At 34.0% G+C, this 23,939-nt stretch overlaps 1 protein-coding gene across 14 annotated transcripts in view; it reads right to left on the reverse strand.

Moving 5' to 3' along the window:
* The window catches only part of ANKS1B (ankyrin repeat and sterile alpha motif domain containing 1B), a 1,057,476-nt gene that overhangs the window by 619,034 nt on the left and 414,503 nt on the right, over positions 1-23,939 (reverse strand). For all 14 annotated transcript variants that reach the window (XM_038558749.1, XM_038558744.1, XM_038558739.1 and 11 more), the window contains exon 11: positions 8,486-8,622. In XM_038558749.1, the coding sequence (XP_038414677.1) occupies positions 8,486-8,622 (137 nt within the window). The remainder of the gene's footprint in view (positions 1-8,485; positions 8,623-23,939) is intronic.

A 23,939-nucleotide genomic window follows, 5' to 3' on the forward strand; every position in this document is an offset into this window, starting at 1 on the left:
TAAACCCTTTGGAATATCAATATTTCACCTTGATTATTTTCTCCCCAATGAGCTAGTTAACATTAACAGGCTACTGGAGTGAGGAGACCAGAGCTCTTCCAGTCACTGGCTATGTAACACTGTGAATTATTCAACCTTCTAAGTCTCAGCCCCAATCAGTGAAATAAAGAAAACAGTACCTACCTTGCAGAGTTTTTAGAAGAAATAAATGAACACAGACTCACTAATAAAAATAAATGGCTCAATACTCAATAATAAAAAATATATTTTGAAAAGATTATCTCTTTGAAGATCTCTTTATTCCTTATCTATTTTTGTGGCAACCCAATACAATGTTTTGTACTCTTTCTGAGTTACATGCCTCTGCTCTTTACATACCCACTCTCATTTCTAATTTTAAAATTTAGCATATGTATTCTATAACCCTACAGTGCCCAGTAAAATGTTATTCTAGATTTGGCAAGGTTTTTATGCAACCCCATAATTGAAGAGAGATAGCATGGTTTATCATTAACTTATTATTAGCTCATTAAGCCCACACAAAATCCAGAAGAATATCCAAAATATTTATTTTCTTCAGTTGAATTATCACCTGATCTAAACAGGGTCCATCATGGGTAGGAATTCAGAAGCAGTTCATCTTTTTCAAATCTATCTTCCTCAGTCTCGTTAGAATAACTGGCCCCAAAAGACATGAACAGAAATCTCACAGAGGAAGACATAGACATGGCCAACATGCACATGAGAAAATGCTCTGCATCACTTGTCATCAGGGAAATACAAATCAAAATCACAATAAGATACCACCTCACAGCAGTGGGAATGGGGAAAATTAACAAGGCAGGAAACCACAAATGTTGGAGAGGATGTGGAGAAAAGGGAACCCTCTTACACTGTTGGTGGGAATGTGACCTGCCCTACGACCCAGCAATTGCACCGTTGGGGATTTACCCCAAAGATACAGATGCAATGAAACGCCGGGACACCTGCACCCCGATGTTTCTAGCAGCAATGTCCACAATAGCCAAACTGTGGAAGGAGCCTCGGTGTCCATCGAAAGATGAATGGATAAAGAAGATGTGGTTTATGTATACAATGGAATATTACTCATTCATTAGAAACGACAAATACCCACCATTTGCTTCGACGTGGATGGAACTGGAGGGTATTATGCTGAGTGAAATAAGTCAATCAGAGAAGGACAAACATTATATGTTCTCATTCATTTGGAGAATATAAATAACAGTGAAAGGGAATATAAGGGAAGGGAGAAGAAATGTGTGGGAAATATCAGAAAGGGAGACAGAACATGGAAGACTCCTAACTCTGGGAAACGAACTAGGGGTGGTGGAGGGGGAGGAGGGCGGGAGGTGAGGGCGAATGGGTGACGGGCACTGAGGGGGGCGCTTGACGGTATGAGCACTGGGTGTTATTCTGTATGTTGCCAAATTGAACATCAATAAAAAATAAATTTATTATTAAAAAAAAAAAAAGAGGGGATCCCTGGGTGGCCCAGCGGTTTGGCGCCTGCCTTTGGCCCAGGGCGCGATCCTGGAGACCTGGGATCGTGTCCCACGTCGGGCTCCCGGTGCATGGAGCCTGCTTCTCCCTCTGCCTGTGTCTCTGCCTCTCTCTCTCTCTCTGTATGACTATCATAAATAAATAATAAAAAAAAATTAAAAAAAAAAAAGAATAACTGGCCCCTTGACTTTTTCTTTTCTTTACCTCTATGGCCTGTTTGCTTCTTTTTGATAGGGTCCCTCACTAGCTGCAAAAGAATGCACCCTGCAGTCATTTCATTGTGTTGAATTCCACTTAGGATGGAATTTAAAGTATGAGGGATAGAATTTAAACTATGAGGTAAGATCTGGATAGTACCAGGGACACTTCAAGATATCAGAACTTTCCTATTTTTCAGGTTGACTTCCTGTTAACATCTACTTACCTTCACTAAAATGTTATTATAATGTTCAATATTAAGTACATGTTTTGAGGATTTCTAATATTGTGCTAACAATAGACTCTTTCTCTGCCTTCACCTAGGGCCATTTCCTGAACACCCTCTTCTGTCATTTTACACTTGATATGTGTCATAAAACAGAAGAAAGAAGCGGGGAAAAAAATCATCTGACTAAAACCACCACCAAGAGCACAGCTCAAGAATCCAGTACTCTAACAACTAATGCTTTACCCAAAGTATCTCCTGCATCCAGTAATGCCAAGAATATTTGAAGTTTGAAGCTAATTGCATTTAGTCACTCCTCCTATTATAAAATTTAACATTTCAGTCCTTATCACTTCTATCTCTCCAATTAACTTTTAGTTTCCTCTTTCCCATTTTCTACAACCAAGTTTAATTTCCTGCATCCAAAATAAAAGAAAAACTCTTTCCTCAACTTTGCCTTTCCTTCAACACACTGCCATATTACTTTCTTTCCTTTTACCACCAAACTATTCAAAAGAATAATCTGCAATCAACGCATTGCTTTTTCCCCAACTCTTCAACAATCCCCATTTTAAGCTTCTACCTTTTCTGCATTCTTGAAGGCCTTTGCCCTCAAAACCACCAAATAAAGTGACATTTCGATCTGTCTTTTACATCATCACTCTATGATTTTTGACAATTTGACTAATCTCTTCTTCAACTTTCTTTTTTCCCTTTATATTCATGGTAATGTTTTGTCTTTTTTATATCTCTCAGTGCTCCTTCTCTCTTACTAAGGCCTTCCTGAAGTATATGTGAAGTTATTAAACTTCTCCCTTCTCAATTTCTTCATCTATAAAATTAAAATAATAATATCAATTCTAAAATACTATGAAAATTAAATATATTAGGTGTTCGACAAATATTATATTGCTTAAGTGTAAATATTTCCTAGCACCCTATCTTTGGTACTATTTCCTTTCACCATCAAATTCTATAACTGACTATAAAATCTTCACCTTAAGCTCCAATTCTCTCATCAGAGCTCCACTCCAGTATTCCTAATTTGTATATCATACCCCACACTCAATATGTTTACAAAGCCAAATTTATCATCTTTCTCCTTCATCAAAATGAACTTTTGCTCAAGTCTTTCCTATACCTATATCATTTCAAAATCCCAGCCAACTGGGCTCAAATCATTAGTCATCTTTGACTCCCTTACATCTAATCCATCTCTCTACACACTAAAGCTTTATCCAAATTGCCTTTTGAATCAAATACCACAGAAAAAGTATAAAACATCATAACCAAGTGGTATTTATCCCAGAAACGCAAAGTTGAATTAACATTTATAATAAAACAATTAACTTATTACATCAACAGAAAAAAGGAGAAAAAAATGATATGATTAGCTAAATATATATAGAAAAAGTTAAAAAAAAATCAACACCCTTTTATGCTAAAAACTCAGCAAACTAGGAGTAGAATGGTACATATAAAAATTTATAATTGATATTATGCTTAATACTGAATGGTTTCCCTCAAAGCTAGAAAATAAGGCAAGGATTTTTGGATTTACCACTTCTATACACCATTGCACTATAGGCACAGCAGTAAGGAAAAGAAACAAAAGATATAAAGACTAGAAAAGAGGTAAAACTGTCATTAATCTCAATGACAGACAAAACTCTAAGAAATGTATTTCTTTTTAAAAACTAAACTTTTAAAATGAAATTATCCAGCTGGCACGATAAAAGGATAATACAAAATTCAATTGCATTTCTATATATTGACAACAAACAATTGGAAAGTGAAAGTAATAAACAATACTAAAGTATTAAATCAATTCAATGAGGACAGGAAAGTCTTTTTTCCATGTAGGGAAAAAAATAATCTCAACTCCTACCTCACACCACACAACAATTTGAGATGGATCATAGAACTAAATATAAAAGCAAGAACCAGAAAGCTTTTATTAAAAAAAAATGTGTGTGTATATATATATATATATATATATATTCACAACCTGGACAAGAAACAAAAAGCACAAACTATGAAAGAAAAAAAAATTGATACACTGGCTATCACCAGAATTAAAACATTCTGTTCACCAATGTCACCATTAAAGATATTTAGACAAACCACACACTGAGGAAAAATATTTACAGTACAGAAACCTGATAAGGACCCATATCTCTAGGAATTACAGGACAAATCAACAAGTGGGAAATTAAACAACTGCATTATAAAGACTTGCATAGGCATGCCTCAAAAGATCTAAGAATGGGCAATAGCCACAGGAAAAGGTGCTCAACATTATTAGTCATCAGAAAAATGCAAATTAAAACTCTAATGAGAAATCTTTTCACTCCCATAAGAATGGCTAAACTAAAAAAAATTTAAAAGTCACCAAATGTTTGAGAGAAGGTAGAGAAACTAAAATTCTCACACATTTCTGTTGGGGATTATAAAATGGGACAACTACTCTGGAAAATTTTAAGGAAGTTTCTTATAAAGTTATTTACTCTTCTATCTATGACCCAACAATTCTACTCTTTGGTATCTATATGAAAATACATAGCTATAAAAGATGTAAATGTTAGTATTCACAACATTTTCATTCAAAATAGTAAAGAGCAGAAAAACACAAATATTTATCCACAGGAAAAGAGATAAATTGTACTATATTGCTCTAGGAGAATACTGTTCAGCAAAAAAGAACAATATGAGCAAATCCCAAAAACACTATGTTGAGTGAAAGAAGTTAGACACTGACATACATAAAACACACATACATTGTAGGATTCCATTTATATAAAGTCTAAGAATAGACAATCCTAACCTATGGTGATGATAATCAGAAAGGAGTTATTCTAAGGTGGGACTGGGTATAGTTGATTGAAACAACTTTCTGGGATGATGATAATGTTTTAATATCTTGCCTTGAGTAGTGGTTACACTTACATATACAAATAGTCAAAATTCATCAAATTGTGTTTTATTCTTCAGTTAGGGGGAAAAAGATGTTTCACCACAAAAACCTTAAAAAAACCCAAAAACTTATTACAGGTAGCATATGATTAGTAGAAAGAAGAAAACTTGGTGTTTCAACAGACTTACTTAAAATTTATTCAACAGTAATAATTTTTCAAGTATTTAGAAGTACTTTCTCAAGTTTCAAAATAATTTTATTTTCCAGCATATGTAAATAAACCCAGCCTTGTAAATTCATCTAAGTAGAGAAACTCAGCCTTTTGGGTCAATATACTGGAGAGAAACAAAGGTTTACCAGTAGCATATAAATATTTCAGCCTCTGTGAATTGAAAATAGAATGCTTCACAATCTGGAGAATTTTGAGACATGAAAGAGCCCAAAGGAGCAAAGGTAAAAAGATCAAACGCAAGATACAGGACTAACAGCTGTGACTTAGTGAGTTAGTAAATATGCTAAATAAAATCAAACTTAACAAAGCACCACAAGTTGGTAACTTCCAAGTTATTAACACACTAATCAGAAACACATGCAAGGTGTAATCAGGCCTACCTCATTGTGACAGCAAGGACTCCTTGGTTATAAGGGATATTCTCCATTTACAGGTAGAGTTATGAAAAAAAGTATATTACATTAAGACATGCATATGAGGCAAGGAGAAGTAACTTGGTCTAAGAAGTCTCCACTGAATGAGATGAAAGTTTTGTTTTCATCTCTCATCTATTCTAGGTCATTCTTCTCACAATAAGACTGAACACATCTGCTAATACCTGGGCAAATAAATGTAAATTCATGGATAAGAGTTGTTCTTATACTTTTATTTCCAAGGCTCATCACCAGTTTTAAGAGTGAAACAATAATTTCAACCATGTTATTAATGTCTAATTAGTAAATGAAAAAAAAAAGTTTGAATACTGCAAGTCAACCTAACTTCACATTTCTTGCATTTCCACACATAAAGCCAGAATTAGCAAATACTTTAGAGGATTAAACCTGTGATCAAAAATATGGGCTCTCATATAAGCTAGCCAATAATTATCTTTTCTTTGGAACAGTAAACTCTTGACAGTGTTCCATCCCTGACACACCTGTGACTTGTCAGAACACACCAGGGAGTCCACTACTTTTTCCATCTAGCTGTCCCCCGTCCACACCCTCTAGTCTCCAAGCCTTTTTCTGAAATCACATGTCCTACTTAAAATCCCTCATAATTACTTCCATTTGAACTTTTTAAAAAATTTATTTATTTGAGAGAGAAAGAGAGAGATAGTGAAAGACAGCAAGACAGAGCACAAGTGGGAAGGAGGAACAGGCTTCCCACTGAGCAAGGAGTTGGATACCGACACTGGCATCCCAGGACCCTAGGATCATGACCTGAGCCAAGGCAGATGCCTAACCGACTGAGCCACCCAGGTGCCTCCACTTGAATTTTCTATTCTCTGCTTTTTACAATGAATATGGAGTCCAGAAGATCAGAACTCTTAAGAAGAAATAGGTAAAGCACCAAAGTCTCTGAGGTGAAAGGAAGAGTAACCCAACTGAGGTTATATTCTTTTCCAAGTACACACCTTAGCTGCTACTGTCCTATTACATATATACTAACAGGCTGCATTGGCTCAAATTTAAATACCATCACCCTAGTTTCCTGACTTTCTCACTTAATTTTTTCCCTTCCTAAATCATCATTACAACATTTAAGAAAAGAAGGTGGAATGAGTTGCCTTCATAAACATTTAATAACGACAAAACCAAGTAATCAAGTCAAAATGGAATTTTTGGCCACTGCTACTTTTTTCAATTTACCAAAATAAACTAAAATAAAAATATGACAGAGAATACAAAGAAGAATTTATAGAGTAAGATCTCTTAGAGTTTATTAGATTACACATACACAGAAAGAAAGAAATTTGCGTTTTATTCATTGGGTGACTAAATGCATTTACATTAGATAATTTACGTTGATATAAAAATGTGTTTAGTAATGGACGTCACACTCATTTATATATAAGATAACCTCCTACCTAAGTAATTAAAAATGCTGAAAATGTAATGACTGCACAGTAACACCAGAAACACCTTCATATAATGAGAGAACCAGTGAAGACAAATGTGACATTTAGCATCTAAATCTGGCTGTAGTGAGGTTTATTTCTTGAAGCAAATGAACTAGATCAATTTTTTCTGAAAAGAAAGAAGGGATCTATGAAGACATTTCCTCCTCCAGTAGTTGGGACACTGCGTGAAATGTTATCTTGCCTGAATGAACCTGAGCTCCATCCTCATTAAGATGTTGTACAAACGCAAGAAGATCTGAGCAGGACTGGAAGAGGCAACTATTACATTGAGAAAAAAAAGAGAAGGAACTTTGAATCGGTTGTACAAGTTCACCCCTTTAGAGTGTCAATATCCTTATCCATAACACTATGACATTCCCTTGAAATTAATGAAGGTTAAATGAAACAGTTTATGTGAAAGTGTTCTATAAGCTACAGTGAATATATGAAGTTAAAATACCATTTTATTCATGAGGATGATTATAATGAAAATAAACTAAAATAAATCATATTGAAGATATTAAGCAAATCATTGCTCATTTAGACCAAAACAGTCCTAAAAAGAGACATTTCTCTTGCAAATTGGCTCAAGGATTTGTTCATACTATATATCTAAGTAGATGGTGAATGGCATTGATTGGATCCAAAGTCCCCCTCTCTTGGATTTTGTGAGGCCCATTCAGAATGAGCCAGGTTGAGAACACCACCAATTCCATGTTCTGAGTCCATCTGTTGGCAAAAATGTAATGCAAACAGCTTTATAAGTGCTATTTTCAATGAAATATCACAGAACAGCTTGTTCCAATGATATTTCTAAAGCTTGCCTGCAAACCGCCTACTGGGAAATCCAACTGAAAGAGGAGAGGGGAGAGAAAGAAACCCATACAAACAAGTGAGAGAAGTTGAAAAAAAAAGAACAAAAGGTAGAGGGAGACAAGCTAGAAGAAAGTGAGCACTGGAGACAAATAAGGAGCAACAAGAGATGCACTATCAAACACAGACAAAATTAGTTGTAAACCATAAGGAATAGAGAATTTAAAGAAAACTATCAAAACAACTTGGTTTGGAAGATAGAGAAGTGATCACAAATAATGCAACATGTCCAGGAAAATGAAGACAAAAGTAGCAGGAAAACTCAGAAAACATGTAACAGCTCAATAATTGGAGCATGATTATCAAAACGTGAAGGGAAATGATGTAAAATAGCCATTTCTCTAAGTTTCACTTGTTTTTCTCATGTAGTATACAAATTCATTATTCCAAAAATAATGAATTTTCCAAGGAAGGATGTTCCTTGGAAACAAGGAAGGATGTTTCCTTGGATGTTTCCAAGGAGGGAAACATCCTTCTCTAAGTCTTTCCTTTTAATCTAAAAATGTATTTGCAAAAAAAAAATTTTTTAATGTACTTGCAGATCATAAAATGTTCTAGGCATTGCAATATAAGGAGTATACATGCAATGATTCAAAAACAATATACACTACTGCAGATGATGTCATTCTGGGCACTTACCTGAGGTCGAATTACTTTTACAATATTTTTGAGGGCAGTGTCAGGGGATGGAGGTGAGCAGTCAGGTGTTGGGCCTGTCGAGCTGTTTCTATGGTTACTATTTCCTGGAGCAGTAATTGCTACCTCAGATGCATTATCTGTGAATAAAAATAAAACTGCCATAAACCTAATCACTCAGTTTACCTTTCAAGACTTGAAATCACTTTAGTCAACACAAATTGAGATTTCAACTTAAAAACTGGTAACAATTACAGGATCATAGTGAAGAATATGCACAGAAGTATATTTTAAGGATAATGTTCATTGAATGCTTTGCTTTCTTTTGGAATGGTGACTATACTCTGTAGTATTATTCCAAGAAGGAAGAATACTATTATTAATTCCTAATGATGGATCACCCAACACAGCTATCAAGACTACATTATACAAATTGCCCAAACTTCATCTTAATTAAGATGAATATGATTTTTTATATGATTGGGCTAAGTTTTCCCCATAATCTTTCAAATGGGTTTTGATCTTTATTGAAGTGGAAGTTTTGTATCTCCCTGAGTCATAAAACCCAAATTCAAGCTTCTTCAAATCACTTTTCCCAGAAATCCATCAAACTGTTAAGAAGCATCCCAGTGAATTAACCTGAGGAAAAATTGACATTTGTGCACAATAGTTTTGCAATGTAGACTGACACAAAACTATCACAGCCAGATAAGCACATCTTCTTAAACAAACTACTTGAATGAAATTTCAAAAATCTCTCCATTATGTTTAGTATTAAGGGTTGGAGGAGAAATAAAGTGATGACTTTATTAAAACCAGCAACATGCATAAAATGTTCTTCTTAAATTTTTATCAAAACTAAATAACAAAAAAGATGCAGTTTTGGAATGTTTAATATACTTGGAAAAGGATGGAAAATTCTATAAATAACTCTTGCTAGCCCACGGAAATTATATTATTTTAATGATAATTTGGCAATCCTCTACAGCTTTGTATGGAGACTCTTGCAAGTTCAAATCTAAAACAAACAAAAAGAAATTTAAAAAAAACAAAAAAAAATTGTTTTCATTAGTTCCCAATAATTTTCTGTCCTAGACAGTTGAACTCATGCAAAGGAAACTAAGACCGTGAATTCTTTATAGATTAGCAGGTTTCTCTGTTCCATGGCCATTGTCTACAATCCCAAGTAAAAAGTAATAATTCATGAAAACACCTCTTGCTTATTCAAAGCGAGGGGATAAAAACTCTACCCATCATATAAAATATAAGTCAGTTACACTGGGGAGTCCAGAGATAGGCTTATAAAACAACAACAGAAAAATACAAATGTGACGCATTGAATGAGATAGATCATTTATTAAGTATGTCTTAAAAGTACCCAGAGTTCACTCCTGACTCAGGTTTAATGGATAAGATGAGATTTGAATTAGTGTCTCAAGAATATGCAGAGTTTTGAAAGATGGTCACGTTAGGTGTTCTTCTGACTAGGATAGAATTGTTTTGAGTAAATATTGAAACAGAGATAAAATATCAGTCAGCAAGACAATTAAAAGAAGCCCCAGTTCTCTCCCATTTGTCCCTCCCTTTCATTCTTTCAACCATATAATCTAAAAACATTTATTTGGGGGCAACTATGTGTCAAGTAGTATGTTATGTTCTAAGGATAAATTAAAAAGAACCTCTAGGCAGAGAGTGGAAGGTAAGGAAGGATGAATCGATGGAGCACAGAGGATTTTTACAGCAGTAAAACTCTTCTGTACGGGAGTGTTGGTGCATCCATGTCATTATACATTTGTCTAAGCTCATCGCATGTGCAGCATCCGGAGTGAACCCTTGCATAAACCATGGACAATGGATGATAACAGCAGGTCAATGTTGGCTTGCTGACCATAACAAGTGTACCACCACAGCGGGTAATGTGATAGTGGGGGTGGGAGGGTGTGCCTGTGTGGGTGTGGGGCATGAGAGAAATAAACCTCTATACCTTCTGCTCCATTTTTCTGGGAAACTGAAACTGCTTTGAAAAAATATAAATTTTGATAAAATGTCTAAAAATCCATGCCCTCAAGACGTATACAATCAAATGTGACATCAGACACATAGACAAAGTATAATGCAATATGACTTAAGATCTGATAATAAAGGCAGCACAATGATACACCAAGAGGGGAAACAATCACCAGACCATGGCTGGGAAAGAAGAGAGGCCTGTGAAAGGTTTCCATTTTCGGGCAAGAAAGATTAGACGGAACATAAAAACCTAAGGAAGGGCATGGAGGTAAAAAGAGCAAAGACAAAGCTGTTATCTTGTGTTAGGGAAAAGCTGAGGCTAAGTTTAAGTAGAAGGAAGTTTTATTAGTATACAAGTATATATTTAATTCTGTAGGCAGTGGGAAATATTGAAAATTTTTAAGCAAGAAGTGACACAGTAATAATAATAATAGCTAATATTTATTGGACTCCAGTGAAAAAATGTTAGAGGCCTTATTCTCATTATTTATACTCTGTTGCAGTTTTCAAATTATTGTTTCTCTGTGTTGCATTCTGAATAGTTTTTAATACTCATTTATCCAGTTTATGGGCTCTTTCCTCAGCAGTGTCTAGTCTATCAAATCATCTTCTTAATTTCACTTATACTTTACCATTCTAAAATTTTATTTGCTTCCTTTTCAAATATACAATGTCACCAGTTGGCATTTTTCAGTTTCTTAACAATTTCAAGCTTGCTTGTATTTGGTGGAAAAGAGCATAGCAACACAGTTGTTTTTTTAAAATCTATGCCTGACAATTCGATTATCTGAAGCCTTCATGTGTCTGTTTCTGGGTCTCTCACTCATGGTATTTTCTTCTATTTTCTGTCTCATCTTCAATTCTGTGCTACTTGTTACTCAACTTTTTTTTAGCACAAGATATTTAATTCTTTGTCTTTTAGCAAACTCTAATTCAAAAAAGCAACCAAACTTATATTCTAATACCAGATGCTGACGTCTTGCCTGCTCAAATGTTAGACAATTTATTTTATCCTCTCTGGACATCAGTTTTCTTAACTTTAAAAATGAGAATGATTAATAATAACCATCTAGAAGAAAGTTGTGGTTTATGTGCACAGATAAAAATGAGAGAATACATGTGAAAAGTATCTAGCATGTTATCAGGCACAAAGCACGGGTTTTATTTTTCCCTATCAAATTAAATATTATCAGAATTAAAACATAGAAAATAAAATCCAGAAGGAAAAGCAAAACTAATAATAATAATAATAGTAATAATAATAATAATGCTTTGCAGATAATACATCTAGAGTAAAGACTGTGAATACTTGGATAAAATTTGAGACCAGTATCTTTTAGCTATTCACACGAATTGGTAGAGACAGAATTTAATTCCAGGAATAAGAGGTGATCCCTTGAGGAATGATTCACTGCAAGGGCTGGCCCTGTGGACTACCATTGGAAATCAGAAAAACCGAGGGGTACTTTATGCAGACTGTAAGGCAAAAGCTTTTTGAATGTTTCTTATAAGTAATTTAATACATAGTACAAGACAATGGGTAATCAAGTACTAAATTATTTAGAAAAGATTATAACTGTCTCCATCTTCTGAATCCGAGATCTGTACCATTACACTGATAATTTGATTTTATACTACCTTGCGTTGTTCATTATCTCTTCCAGACGCGGTTATGTTTTTGCAGACACTTATATTTCCCTCATCCCCTCCACATTTCTTAGCTCAATGCCTTTAAAAATACTAAATGAAATAAAGTGAATAAAGCAAAACCTGTATGGCAATGGCAAACATCAAAAATGCCCTTAATTACATGGAGAAATGTGATCTGGCTTTTGTAATCAATGGTCTTTTTTTTTTTTTTTTTGAGAAAATCCAAAAGAGAAGCATATTTTAAATACCCTTTATTATTTTAAAAATACCTATTATCCAGTGGAATCTGCAAAATGACAGCCTGTGTCCAAGACGGTTTTATGTGGTCAACCTACATTTTTTACACCTGCAGCTACAAAACATTGCTGACAAAAAGGAAATGAGGTATGTAAAAACTGCTTAGAGAAAATTTCTAAATATACTTGCAATTTCAGATAGAAATAAGAGACTTATCTTCTAGTCAGCTTCTCTGACTACACATTAGCTTATGCATTATGACTGTCCATTTCCTCTAAAACAACAAGCTTAGAAGAAAATCTAGCTTATGTGAGCTTTTAAAAGTATTCTATGAATACAAAATAATCCACACGCAATGCTACAGAGTGGAATTTTAACATCATTCACTAGCATGTACTGAGCAAAGAAAGTGCACCAGAGACTGTGCTAATTGCTACGTAGCTGACAAACAGAGCGGAGATTACTTGTGGCTGGGGTTTAAGAAAAGTGTCATGGCAGAGGCAGTGACTAAGCAGGTCTCTGATAGATCAGTAAAATTCCATGCATGAAGAAATGAGTGGGAAGGGCACTCCAAGAGTTGGAGGTACAATGAGCAAAAGTTAGAAAATGGAAAAGAATTAGGCACATTTGTCAAGTAAAGAGTTCAGTTTGAATAGGATATTAATGGAGGAAATACCAACAAGTGGGGGCATCATAAAACAACAAACCTAACCTGAAACCCAGCCTTTTTTTTTTTTTTAATTAAAGTATAGCTGACATACAATATCCTATCAGTTTCAGGTATACATTGAAGTTATTTAATATTTTTACGTATTATGAAATGATCCTCATAGTAAATCTATTTCCAAACTGTCACCATACATTTTTATCAATTCACCTATAGACAGACGCTTGGGTTGCCTCCGTATCTTGGCTATTGTAAATAATAAATACTACAGTGAACATAGGGGTGCAAATACCCATTCAAATTGGTATTTTCATTTTCTTTGTACAAATATCCTGATATGGAATTGCTAGATTGCATGATAGTTCTACTTTGCATTTTTTGAGGAACCTCCATACTGTTTTCTAGAGTGGCTGCACCAATTGACATTCCCATCAGCAGTGCACAAGGGTTCCTTTTATTCCACATCCTTGCAACAGTTTTTTGTCCTTTTATTTTTTTTTTTTTTTTTTTTTTGTCCTTTTAAAAATAGCCAATCTGACTGATGTGATAATAAATATTGCTGCTCCAGCTTTCTGTTTTTTTCCATTTGCATGGAAATACCTTTTCCCATGCCTTCACTTTCAGTCTATACGTACCTTTAGATCTGAAGTGAATCTCTTACAGGAAGCACATAGATTGATCCTGTTTGTTAGTTTTAAACCATTTGGCCACCCTATATCTTTTGATGGGAGCATTTGGTCCATTTAAAGTATTTATGGATAGGTATGTACTTAGGGCCATTTTGTTCATTGTTTTCTGGTTGTTTTTGTAGCTCTTCTCTTTTCTTCGATTCTTGGCCTTTTTCCTTGTGGTTTGGTGGTTTTCTTTAGTGTTATGTTTGGGGTTTTTTCTCTTTGTTTTTGGGGTACCTATTGTAGATTTTTGTTTGTAGTTACCATAAGGTACGTTCACGCTCATGCATATGTGTGTGTGTGTATATAAATAGATAAAATCGGGCATAACAGTTGTTACATTAAATATGTATGGAAAGAAGTATCCCCCAACAAAAACACAGATGGCTGCAATTAAGATGTCAGCTGGGTCTATGGTTTCATTTGAGTTTGACTAGGAGCAGTTGGCTTCACTCACAAGGTCGTTGGCAGTACTGGATTTTCATGAGCTGTTGGACTGAGGGCCTTAGTTTCATGTTGGCTGTTGACTAAAAGCTCCTCTTAGTTCCTTGACACGTGGGTCTCTCCACAGAGGCTCACAATGGGATGATCCCATTCATTGTGGTGAATAAGCCAGAGAGCAAGAGAAAGCTAGCATGATGGAAGCCAGAGCTTTTTTTGTAATCTGATCCTGGATGTGATTAAAATATTTTTGCCATATTCTAATCAATAGAAGCAAGTCACTAGGTCCAGTCTACATCAAGGGAAAGGGGCAACACAAGGGCATAGATACTAGGAGGTGGGATAATTGGGAGTTATCTTAGAGACTTAATATCCACAGTCCTACAGGAAAAAGCTACTCTCAAACTACTGATGGCAACAGAAATGGATACAGCCATTTTGGAAAGCAACAGCATTAAGATCAGTGCCTCTTAATGACACAGACAACTTACCTTGGTTTGCTAGGTTCTTTCTCAGTTTTAAACCTGGAAGTCCTATATCCTGGGAACCCCTTCAGTCCTGGGGCTTGGTTAGTCACCCTACTCTGGAGCCAGGCTGTGGGGTTTAAATCATGACTCCACACTTACTAGAAATGTGAACTTGGGTAAGTTACTTAATTTCTCTGTGCCTCAGTTTCCTTATCTGTAAAATAAAAATAATAGGATATTTGTGGAAACTAAATGAGATAATACATGTAAAGTGCTTAAAGCAATGTATGGCACATAAAAAGCGCCCAGTGATATTAAATATATTAAAATATACATATCCATCCTTTCACTAGGGTATGCACACAGTTATTATCCCTACTGGGACACTTTTGGCAGTGAAAGGGAGCGCTAGTAACAGTTATGCCAGGTCAACAAGCATAAAAGGGAACACTCAGGGAAAGTAGGATGTATGATCTTTATATGTGACTCCCACTGAAATTTATATCATAGAAATAAAAGCACCTCCAGTAAGACAGGTACACCATGATGTTTGTTGTTCTTTTGTTAATAGTGGGAAAATAATACAAAATGAAGTGAAGGCTCTTCAACCAAAGTGGAATAAATCATGATACATAATACCATCAAATATTTTGCAATCTTTAAAAGAATGAATTGTAGTGATACCAGCTGACTTCAAGGAAGTCATTTGAAATACTGTTGAATGAGAAAAATAGTATGTGCAAAAATATATATGGCTTTCCTTTTTTGTAAAACAAAAGGTTTACGCTCAGAGGCAAAGACCGAAGTTTAAACTTCAGTATCCCAAACTTTTATGGGTCTGTCCCAAGATGCTGGGCGGGTCTCTGGAAAAGTCTTAGTAAATTTTATAAAAAGTAAAATATTTTAATTGTAATAAGTTAAGATCTCTTCAAATTTTTTCCAATTCCAGTTTCCTTGCTTCATACTTCTCCTTGTTTGGGGTAGTATTAAAATGGCTGGAGACAGTTTTTTTTTTTTAAACTGACTAAGGAGAAGATGAGTTTGGGATACATTTAGTTTGGGTTTAGTGGGACATATTTGCAAGGTTTAAGTCACTTCCTCATATAATCCAGATGTTAAAATGGCATCTGGAAATTTTCTCTACCACCTCTTGTGCCAACTCGCTTAGTATGTAATCATAAGGTTTAGAGCACTACTACAATATGAGTGATGTTGAGATATGAGTGTGACCTAGAAATATTTGTGTACCAGAAAAATGTGATATGTACAGGAGTTAGCGCATGGAAAGTTCTTCCAAATCTTATATCTTAGATATGAAAGAAGAGTTTTATCAAATTTGACAACAATCCTAAAAATTTTTAGAATGGCAGTACCAGTAACAGATTATGAGGCCGAAAAGAAATTTCTACAAACCAATTTAAAAAAAAACCCTAATTTTGATCAATGATGCTAGAGGAAAGACTGAATTACTTTATTTCTCTACACTAGCATTATCTAAGAGAAATATAATGTGAGCTACATATGTAATTTTCAATTTGCTAGTAGCCACGTGTAAAAAATTTGTAAAAATAAATTAATTTTAATAATATATCATTTAACTCAATTTATCCAGGATGTTATCATTTAAATTACTAATAAAATATTTTATGTTCCTTTATGTATACTATGCCTTCATAAGCTGGAGTATAATTACACTTTCAGCATGTGAATTCAGGCAGTAAACTTTCATTGGAAATACATGATCTTATTTAGATTTTGTAAAATTAAAGTTGGAAAAATAGATTCCACTAAAAACAAAGTTGTTCTAAACATGCTTAAAAGTTTTCAAATAATTGAATTGAGTAGCAAAAAATTATTTTCCTTTAGTATTTGCATTCACATTGACAGAATTGTTTCATTGCTTTTAGAATTGATTTAATTTCAAAATAAAATAATTTCAGTTTCAATATTATGTCTACCCAAGTTAAGTAAGTTCCCTGACTCAATATCATTAATAGGAAAGTCAAAGGTATTGCATAAATTTAAATTATAAGTTTGGATCCTGCTAAAAAATGTTTTAAAATGTTTTGTGGGGCATTTAGTTCTAATTTTAAGCAAATTATTTTCATTGATTCTCTTTTTACTGTTGAGAATAATCTTATCAAATTTACTATGCAGTTGCTGAATGTACCTCTTATTTTCCACTTTATGGTCTTCAAAAAATTTTTTAGACAGCGAACATCTTTTTTCAGTTTGCTCTGCCACAGTAAATTACAATTACTATTATCATAAAGTTTGTAGTATATCATATTCCAATCTCTCTTTTTTTTTCTTTACTGTTTCAGTCATTGTGTGCAAGGTGGAAAAGGAGATGAGATGAGGGAAATGGGGAAACCGTAATTTCAGGAAAATCTCAGCCCTTCCTTGGTCCACTGGAACTTATGCATGCTGGCCTTGTAACACCATACGACTGCATGGGAAATAAATTTTCTGCAAGTTTCTACAGTTAATTAACAATAGAAAAAAGGATAACCTTGCTCACAGACAAGACAATCCCTATGAATGGATACAATGAAAGAAAAAAAGTTGCAAACTAATAGGTATGGCATGATTCTATTTTGGTAAAAAGAAATGAAACCCATATGTATATACATATACATGCTTTTCTTAGCTTGTATGCTAAAAGATATAAACTGAGCTGTCAGCATTGTTTACATGAAAGTAGGTTAGGAAGTAGGCACATTTGGGTGAGGCAAAATGGGGGAAATTATTAGTATTTCCCTTATAAAATTATGCATTGTATCAGGTTTTAATTCAGAACTACACACATATATTTGTCATTTGTAAACCACCCAATATATAGAAAAAAACTTTTTCAAATACAGTATGATTTATTATTATTTATTATTAATTCATAATTTCATTACGTTATAACCTGACATCAGGACTTGATTATCTGATACGTTGACCATCTCTGTGACCTAGTAAGTAGTCGGCTTTTCTAAGTAATTTACATATGTGAGAAAAGAATATATTCATTCTCTATTGATGTGTACACAGTTCTAGATATGTCTATTAAATCATGATTGATGTATTATTCAACATAGTATGTTCTTATGTTTCTTCTTTTTTCAAAATTCTCAGTGAAATATGGTATATTCAAATCTTGCACAAATTGTGGAATTCAGTTTTTCTTTGAACTCCTATCAGTTTTGGCTTTTAATATTTCAAGGCAATGTAGTATGTGAAAAACGTGTGAAAAATTGTGTGACCTTATACTTCTTTCTATACTGTGTTTGATTCCTTAATTGTTATGTAGTAGCTCTCTTGATCAGTTTTAATGTTTTTAACTTTCAATTATGTTTTGACTGATGATATTGCTTTAATGCCTTTCTTAGACTGGCTTAACTTGATCTTTTTTAACCCCATTGTGTCATTTGTATTTATGTTTGACTCCTGGATAAAGCATATAGCACTATTTTTAAAAATTGCACCCCATATGATCATCTTTGTCTTTTATTATTTCTATTTTCTGGTTTTGGTTTGCCTCTTTATTCTTTTATTTTCCAGTACTGGTTTAGAAAATATTAATTGTGTTTTTAATTTTTGGTTTCTCTTCAAATTTTTACTAGAAACATTTATTTAAAAAATCAAAATTCATTGTTTCTTTGTCTCTCTAGCTTTTTAGCCTACTTTACTTACTCTCTCTGATCATAAACCTCAATCTTCTTTGTTTTTATTGTCTGGAAATTTAACACCCTTGGCTGTACATTTTTAGCAGTAGGCCTGACCTCTGGCTCCCATTTGAAGTGGGGCTCTTTTAAATTCCATTACCTTGAAGGATGCAATTTTCTTATGGATCCTGCCCATTTCTGGGCCCAGTCACCAGGTAAGGCTGCCATTTAGGTTCCAGTTTCTATTTTGTGTTTCTGATCCAATTGAGGATAAAAATATTTTCTTTTCTTTTTTTTTAGCACAACTAGAATTCATAATTTTCTCACTTTATATTTTATCCCTCATCATGATTTTTAATGCACTGGAAAACAGGGGAAGGGTCACTTTAAAAAAACCTGACAGACTTGTTGTCAGGTCATGTTATACTTTAATAATCAGAAAAATGTATAATTGATTTTAAAAAATCAAAATAATACAAGTATATATATACCAGATGTTCATTCACATTTATACAAAAGCTATTCACAGAAAAAAAGAAAGAAAAAAATGGAAAAGAAATAAACCAGAATCTTAAAATTAGTTACCCTGATAGGTAAGATTCAGGAAAATATTTTACTTTTATTTATTTTGCTTTTCATATATTTTTTGAACAAAATTAACAAAGTATTCAATTTTATAATGAGAACTTATTACAATAAGTTATATGTAAGTCTATGATGTTAAACTTATTTTTAAAGGCTACTATTAGAACAAATAAGCATTATATTCACAGCTATATTAAAAATTATTATACTATGCTAAAAAATAATAACACCAATATAACAGGTTTTCCTAAGGGAAACAATTAAAAGATACTTAAAATGAGTTCACAGGTTCAGAAAGACTCTGTATTGCTGTTTCAGAATTTATTTATTTATTTAGGGTTTTTTTATGTGTTTTTTCATGTTTTTTATTTAGACATATCACTCCTCCCCATACTTGGTTAGAGTAATCAAAGCATGCTTCTGTTGAAATGATGATCCAGAAGCCTCATATTTACCTGTGACTTAATGTCTGCTTACTTTTACATTTTCTAAGGAAAGAAATGCTAGGTGGTTCACTGCTCTTGACTGTTTATAGCACAGTTTTTAGCATTCTATTATTCTTTTCATTTCTTCTATTCACAGGAAAGAGACACAGAAGACACTAGATAACTATTCAGTAATGATTTCAATGGTTCTATAAGAAATGAAAGGCATAGAAAAACCTATGTGATTAAATGGCACCTACAGTTCTTTCTCTGGGTTCTGTGCATAAATAGCAGAATAGGATATCCCACAGAGAACAAATGTAGCCAAGTTTGGCAGTAAAATATATAATTCTGGATGCAGTAATGGTCTCTTTGAGCCCTATTGATTTAATAGGTACCTAGAATGCTTTAAGCTTTTATTTCACAATGTATTGTAGATAAAACCTCTCCTATTACTTTATGTCTAATGTCTTCTTTTTCTTTGTGTCTTATACACCTAAGGGCCTGGAAAATAGTAAGTCCTCAATAAATAGCTGTGGAACAAATGAATGAATGAACGATCTCATAAAAAAAAGTTCTAAACAGCAGGACGGAACACTGAAGGAAGAGCTATGGATAATATACTGAGAGTCACAGTGACTTCTCAATGACAGGTTTGCTTTTGAATCATCATCTCTTTCAACAAACTATTCATTTATTTGGACTTAGTTTCCTCAACTGCAATAGAAAACATGATAAATGTGATGAAATGAGAGATCTGGAACTATTTTGTGCAGTAATTCCTGGTGGAATTTAAATAATGAAAATAATTTTAACTCTCTATTCTTCTCAACTACTCAAACCTAGTTTGTTAATTCTCAAAAATAATACCTAAGAATAAGCTATTTTTGTCTTTTCATTTTTTCATAAATCACCTCTGAGAGACCAATGAAATAATATTCTATTGTAAGTTTCTTGAATGTGTGTATTCTAATATAAATATAAAATGTAATACACTGGATAAGATCTAGAATAAAATACAGTACTGTAAAACTGTTACTTTCTAAATGTATAATGTGACTGTGGTTGGGTGTTAGTTAATACTGCTAATGTACCTTAATTAAGAGTGTAGGAGTACCTAAAGAGAGAACTAGGAGTTTTAGTGTAATATTACATTAATAATACAGCATCTATGGAAAAGAATATAAAATGAATTAGTGAGATTGCTAGTTGATGTATCTGACATGTCTAGACAGTGGAGGGAGAAAAAAAGGTTAAATATGAGGCCACAAGCATTATATAAAATTTCTTTAAAATTATATTTTCAGTACAATGTTATTTCCAACTTAGTGCTGTATGCAGCAGCTGCTAAACAGAACAAAATTAATAAGAGTGAGTCCACGAAATAACAACTTAATTATTAAAATGGACTGAAATTACACAACTGCAAATTCCCATAAGCTATGATTTGTTTCTGTGAGGAGCACTGAGAATAACTCTTGTCAAGTGTTCAACCAGTACACCAAACAAGATAATCTAAATTGAAATATTCTGAAGTATGAGCAAAAATGGAAGTCAAAATCTATATCCTTAATAGATGAAGGCTTATTGCAGGAGAAGTTTCAGTATTTTAGAGATAGTATGTATCCTTAGCCTATTCAGCTTTCTTCAAAGAGGGAGATCACCCACATATTTAACATTAATTAGATAAAAGTGAATTGTTTTGACATGATCTATTTTAACTTTCCAGATGACTGTTATTTTTAATTATTTTCCAATTATAAAAGCAATATGTGTTTACTGCAGAAAATTTGGACAATACAAAAAAGTATGAAGAAGAAAACAAATAACATGTCTTAGCATCAAGAGATAGTACAAGTAATATAATACCTTTTAGGTCTTCTTTTCTCATGCACATACACACAATAATATTTTCAACTAAATTTGTGTCAAATAGTAAATATAAATTCATTCATTCAATAGATCTTTATTAAGTGGCAACTACATGTCATTATGAAAATTTGAATAATTAGATATTATTTGAAAACATTATAGATGAATCTATTCTTTGAATTTATTTTTTTAAAGATTTTATTTATTTATTTATTCATGAGAGAGCCACAGACAGAGAGGCAGAGACATAGACAGAGGGAGAAGCGGGCTCCCTGTGAGGAGCCCGATGAGGGACTCAATCTCAGGACCCCAGGATCATGACCTGGGCCAAAGGCAGATGCTCCACCACTGAGCCACCCAGGTGCTCCCCTATTCTTTGAATTTATTATTATTACTTAATTATTCACTTGTTTTCACTTTTGGTTATCTCCAATATCCTCTTACTTTAAATTGATTAGAACATCCTCTAGTACTACTTCACAAATAGTCATGCTATAGACTTATCACAAGCCTAAACAAGTTTCCAACTCTTCCTATTTTGTTTGGAAGGAAAAATTCAAGATTTATCCTGGCAAATTCAAAAGAATATCAAAATATCATGATTAAGTAATTAAGTAATTAATCCATGAACTGTGAATGTGGTTAGGAATTTGGTCTCCAGAGCTGAATATCCTGTATTCAAATTCCAGACCTGCCATTTTCTAGCAAGCTCTAAACTGTTTTGTGACTTGCTTCCCTTATCTGTAAAATGGGAAAGAATAGCTACTTCATGTACAGTTTAAGATTAAATGAATTAAGACGCACAAGGTAAGTACTCAATAACATTAGCTATTATTTTTTCATTAATATTTATATTAAGTATCTTTTACGTGGCAATGATTTTGCTAGAAGCTCTGATTGCAAGGGTAAACAGACAGGCAAGATTTTGAACTTTATTGGAGAAACAACTGAAACATATTAAAATAACCTCAAAATAACTGTGTAATTGCAATCAAAGTACGGACTATAGAAAGTAAAATTAGAAGGTGCTAAAGAGAAGAAAACAGAGGCATCCGTATACTTAGTCTGAGGCATGGGTGTGTGTGGGCGCCCACAAAGGAATTTTCCCTGAGGAGGAATATATGTTGTCTACTTGGGGGAAAGAGAAGGATAAGGGACAGTAGGAGCAGAACTTGGTTCAGGCATGTGAAGCCCACAGGTAGGAAGGCACTTGCCTCCATTAAAGAACTAAAAGGAACTAAAGATGGCCAGTGTGGGAAGGTGGAAATTGGTGAAAGATGAGGCTAAAAATGAAAAAAAAAAAGAAAGAAAGAGAGAGAGAGAGAGAGAAAGGTACATCATTCAGGGCATTTTGAACCTTATTAGGGATTTGGGTCATTTTTCTAAGAACAATGACAAGTCACTAAAAGGTTTTAGCCAGAGGAGTGATGCAATCAGATTTGTGATTTCAGAGATTATTTTGGCTGAAACGTAAATAATAAATTCGAGGAAGGAAAATAAGACAATACTTTATTATTAAAATAATCTCTAAGTCGTGGTTGGTAATAGTAGAGAAATAGGGACATTAGAGGTTTAATTAGGGATAGAGAGTAAGTTATAAAGTTAACTTCATCCTAACATCGATGGCTGTTAAAAATTCCAAGACCTGATGACTGATTGAATATAAGAGCTGATGGAAACAGAGATGGCAAGAATGACAGCCAGGTTTCTGCAGTCAGATGAATGATTAAAACACTTACTAAGATAAGGAACCCTACATGAAAAACAAGTTTGGAGAGAAAGATATGAGTTTAGCCTTGGCTAGGTTATGGTGAAGGCACCTTTGAGACATATAGGTGGAAATATTCAGTGGGTGGATGGATGGATGGATGGATGGATAGATGGATGGATAGATGGACGGACAGGAACATGGATGAGGCAAAAGTTGGGAGAAGTGGTATGGCCTGGAGGGAAAATTTGGGAGTCTTTAGCATGTTGTCATACTATGGATAGAATGACTTAGGAAGAGGAAAAAAAGTATAAAGAATAGGGAGGACTTTGTCTGAACCTGAGAAACTCTTAACGTTTAATGCAATCCAGAAAAATGACAGTGGTCAACATGGAGAGGGAACAGTGAAATAAGATGAAAGCTGCCTTTAGACAGCAGAGAAAAGAAAAGGTGTCAAGATGGAGGTGTCACTATCCTGTGGAATGCTGCTGAGACACGTCCACTCAATTTTGTGATCTTAAGGTCATTGGTACCTTTAGAAAGTATATTTGGAGAAAGCCGTGAGGAATGGGAACCCAAAAAAGTAGCATGGGATGGAAGAAAAGGAAAAAAATTAATGTCCTGAGAATACAGAGGGATGGAGAGAAGCTGAGGAGTCAAGGGAAATCAGGGGGCTTTTTTGTTGTTATTTATTGTTTTCAGTGTTCATTGTTACTGTTTATCATATGAAATAGGCTTATGCAGATTTCAATATTAATATGTACAATCCAGTGGAAGGACAATTAAAAATCAGGGGGGTGAGTAAATGACCAAAAAGGTCACACTGATGAGAAGCCACAGGCACGTAGACATGTTAAAAGGAAAACTCCTCCACTCTAACAGGAGGTACGGGAAAGAGGAGGGTGCAGGGGCCCCTTGTAGACTTGGTAGAGAACGTCAACACAGCTCCGTCTCTACTAATTAGAATATGAGGCCATTTGCTGAGAGTGAGACACAAGGCATGGAAAAGTATCTGCGGTTTGAGGAGAGTACAGTAGAGTGAGTGGAATGTGACACAGTGTGGAGACCTCA

Source organism: Canis lupus, chromosome 15 (genome assembly GCF_011100685.1).
Source record: "Canis lupus familiaris isolate Mischka breed German Shepherd chromosome 15, alternate assembly UU_Cfam_GSD_1.0, whole genome shotgun sequence".
In the NCBI taxonomy this organism is placed as follows: domain Eukaryota; kingdom Metazoa; phylum Chordata; class Mammalia; order Carnivora; family Canidae; genus Canis; species Canis lupus.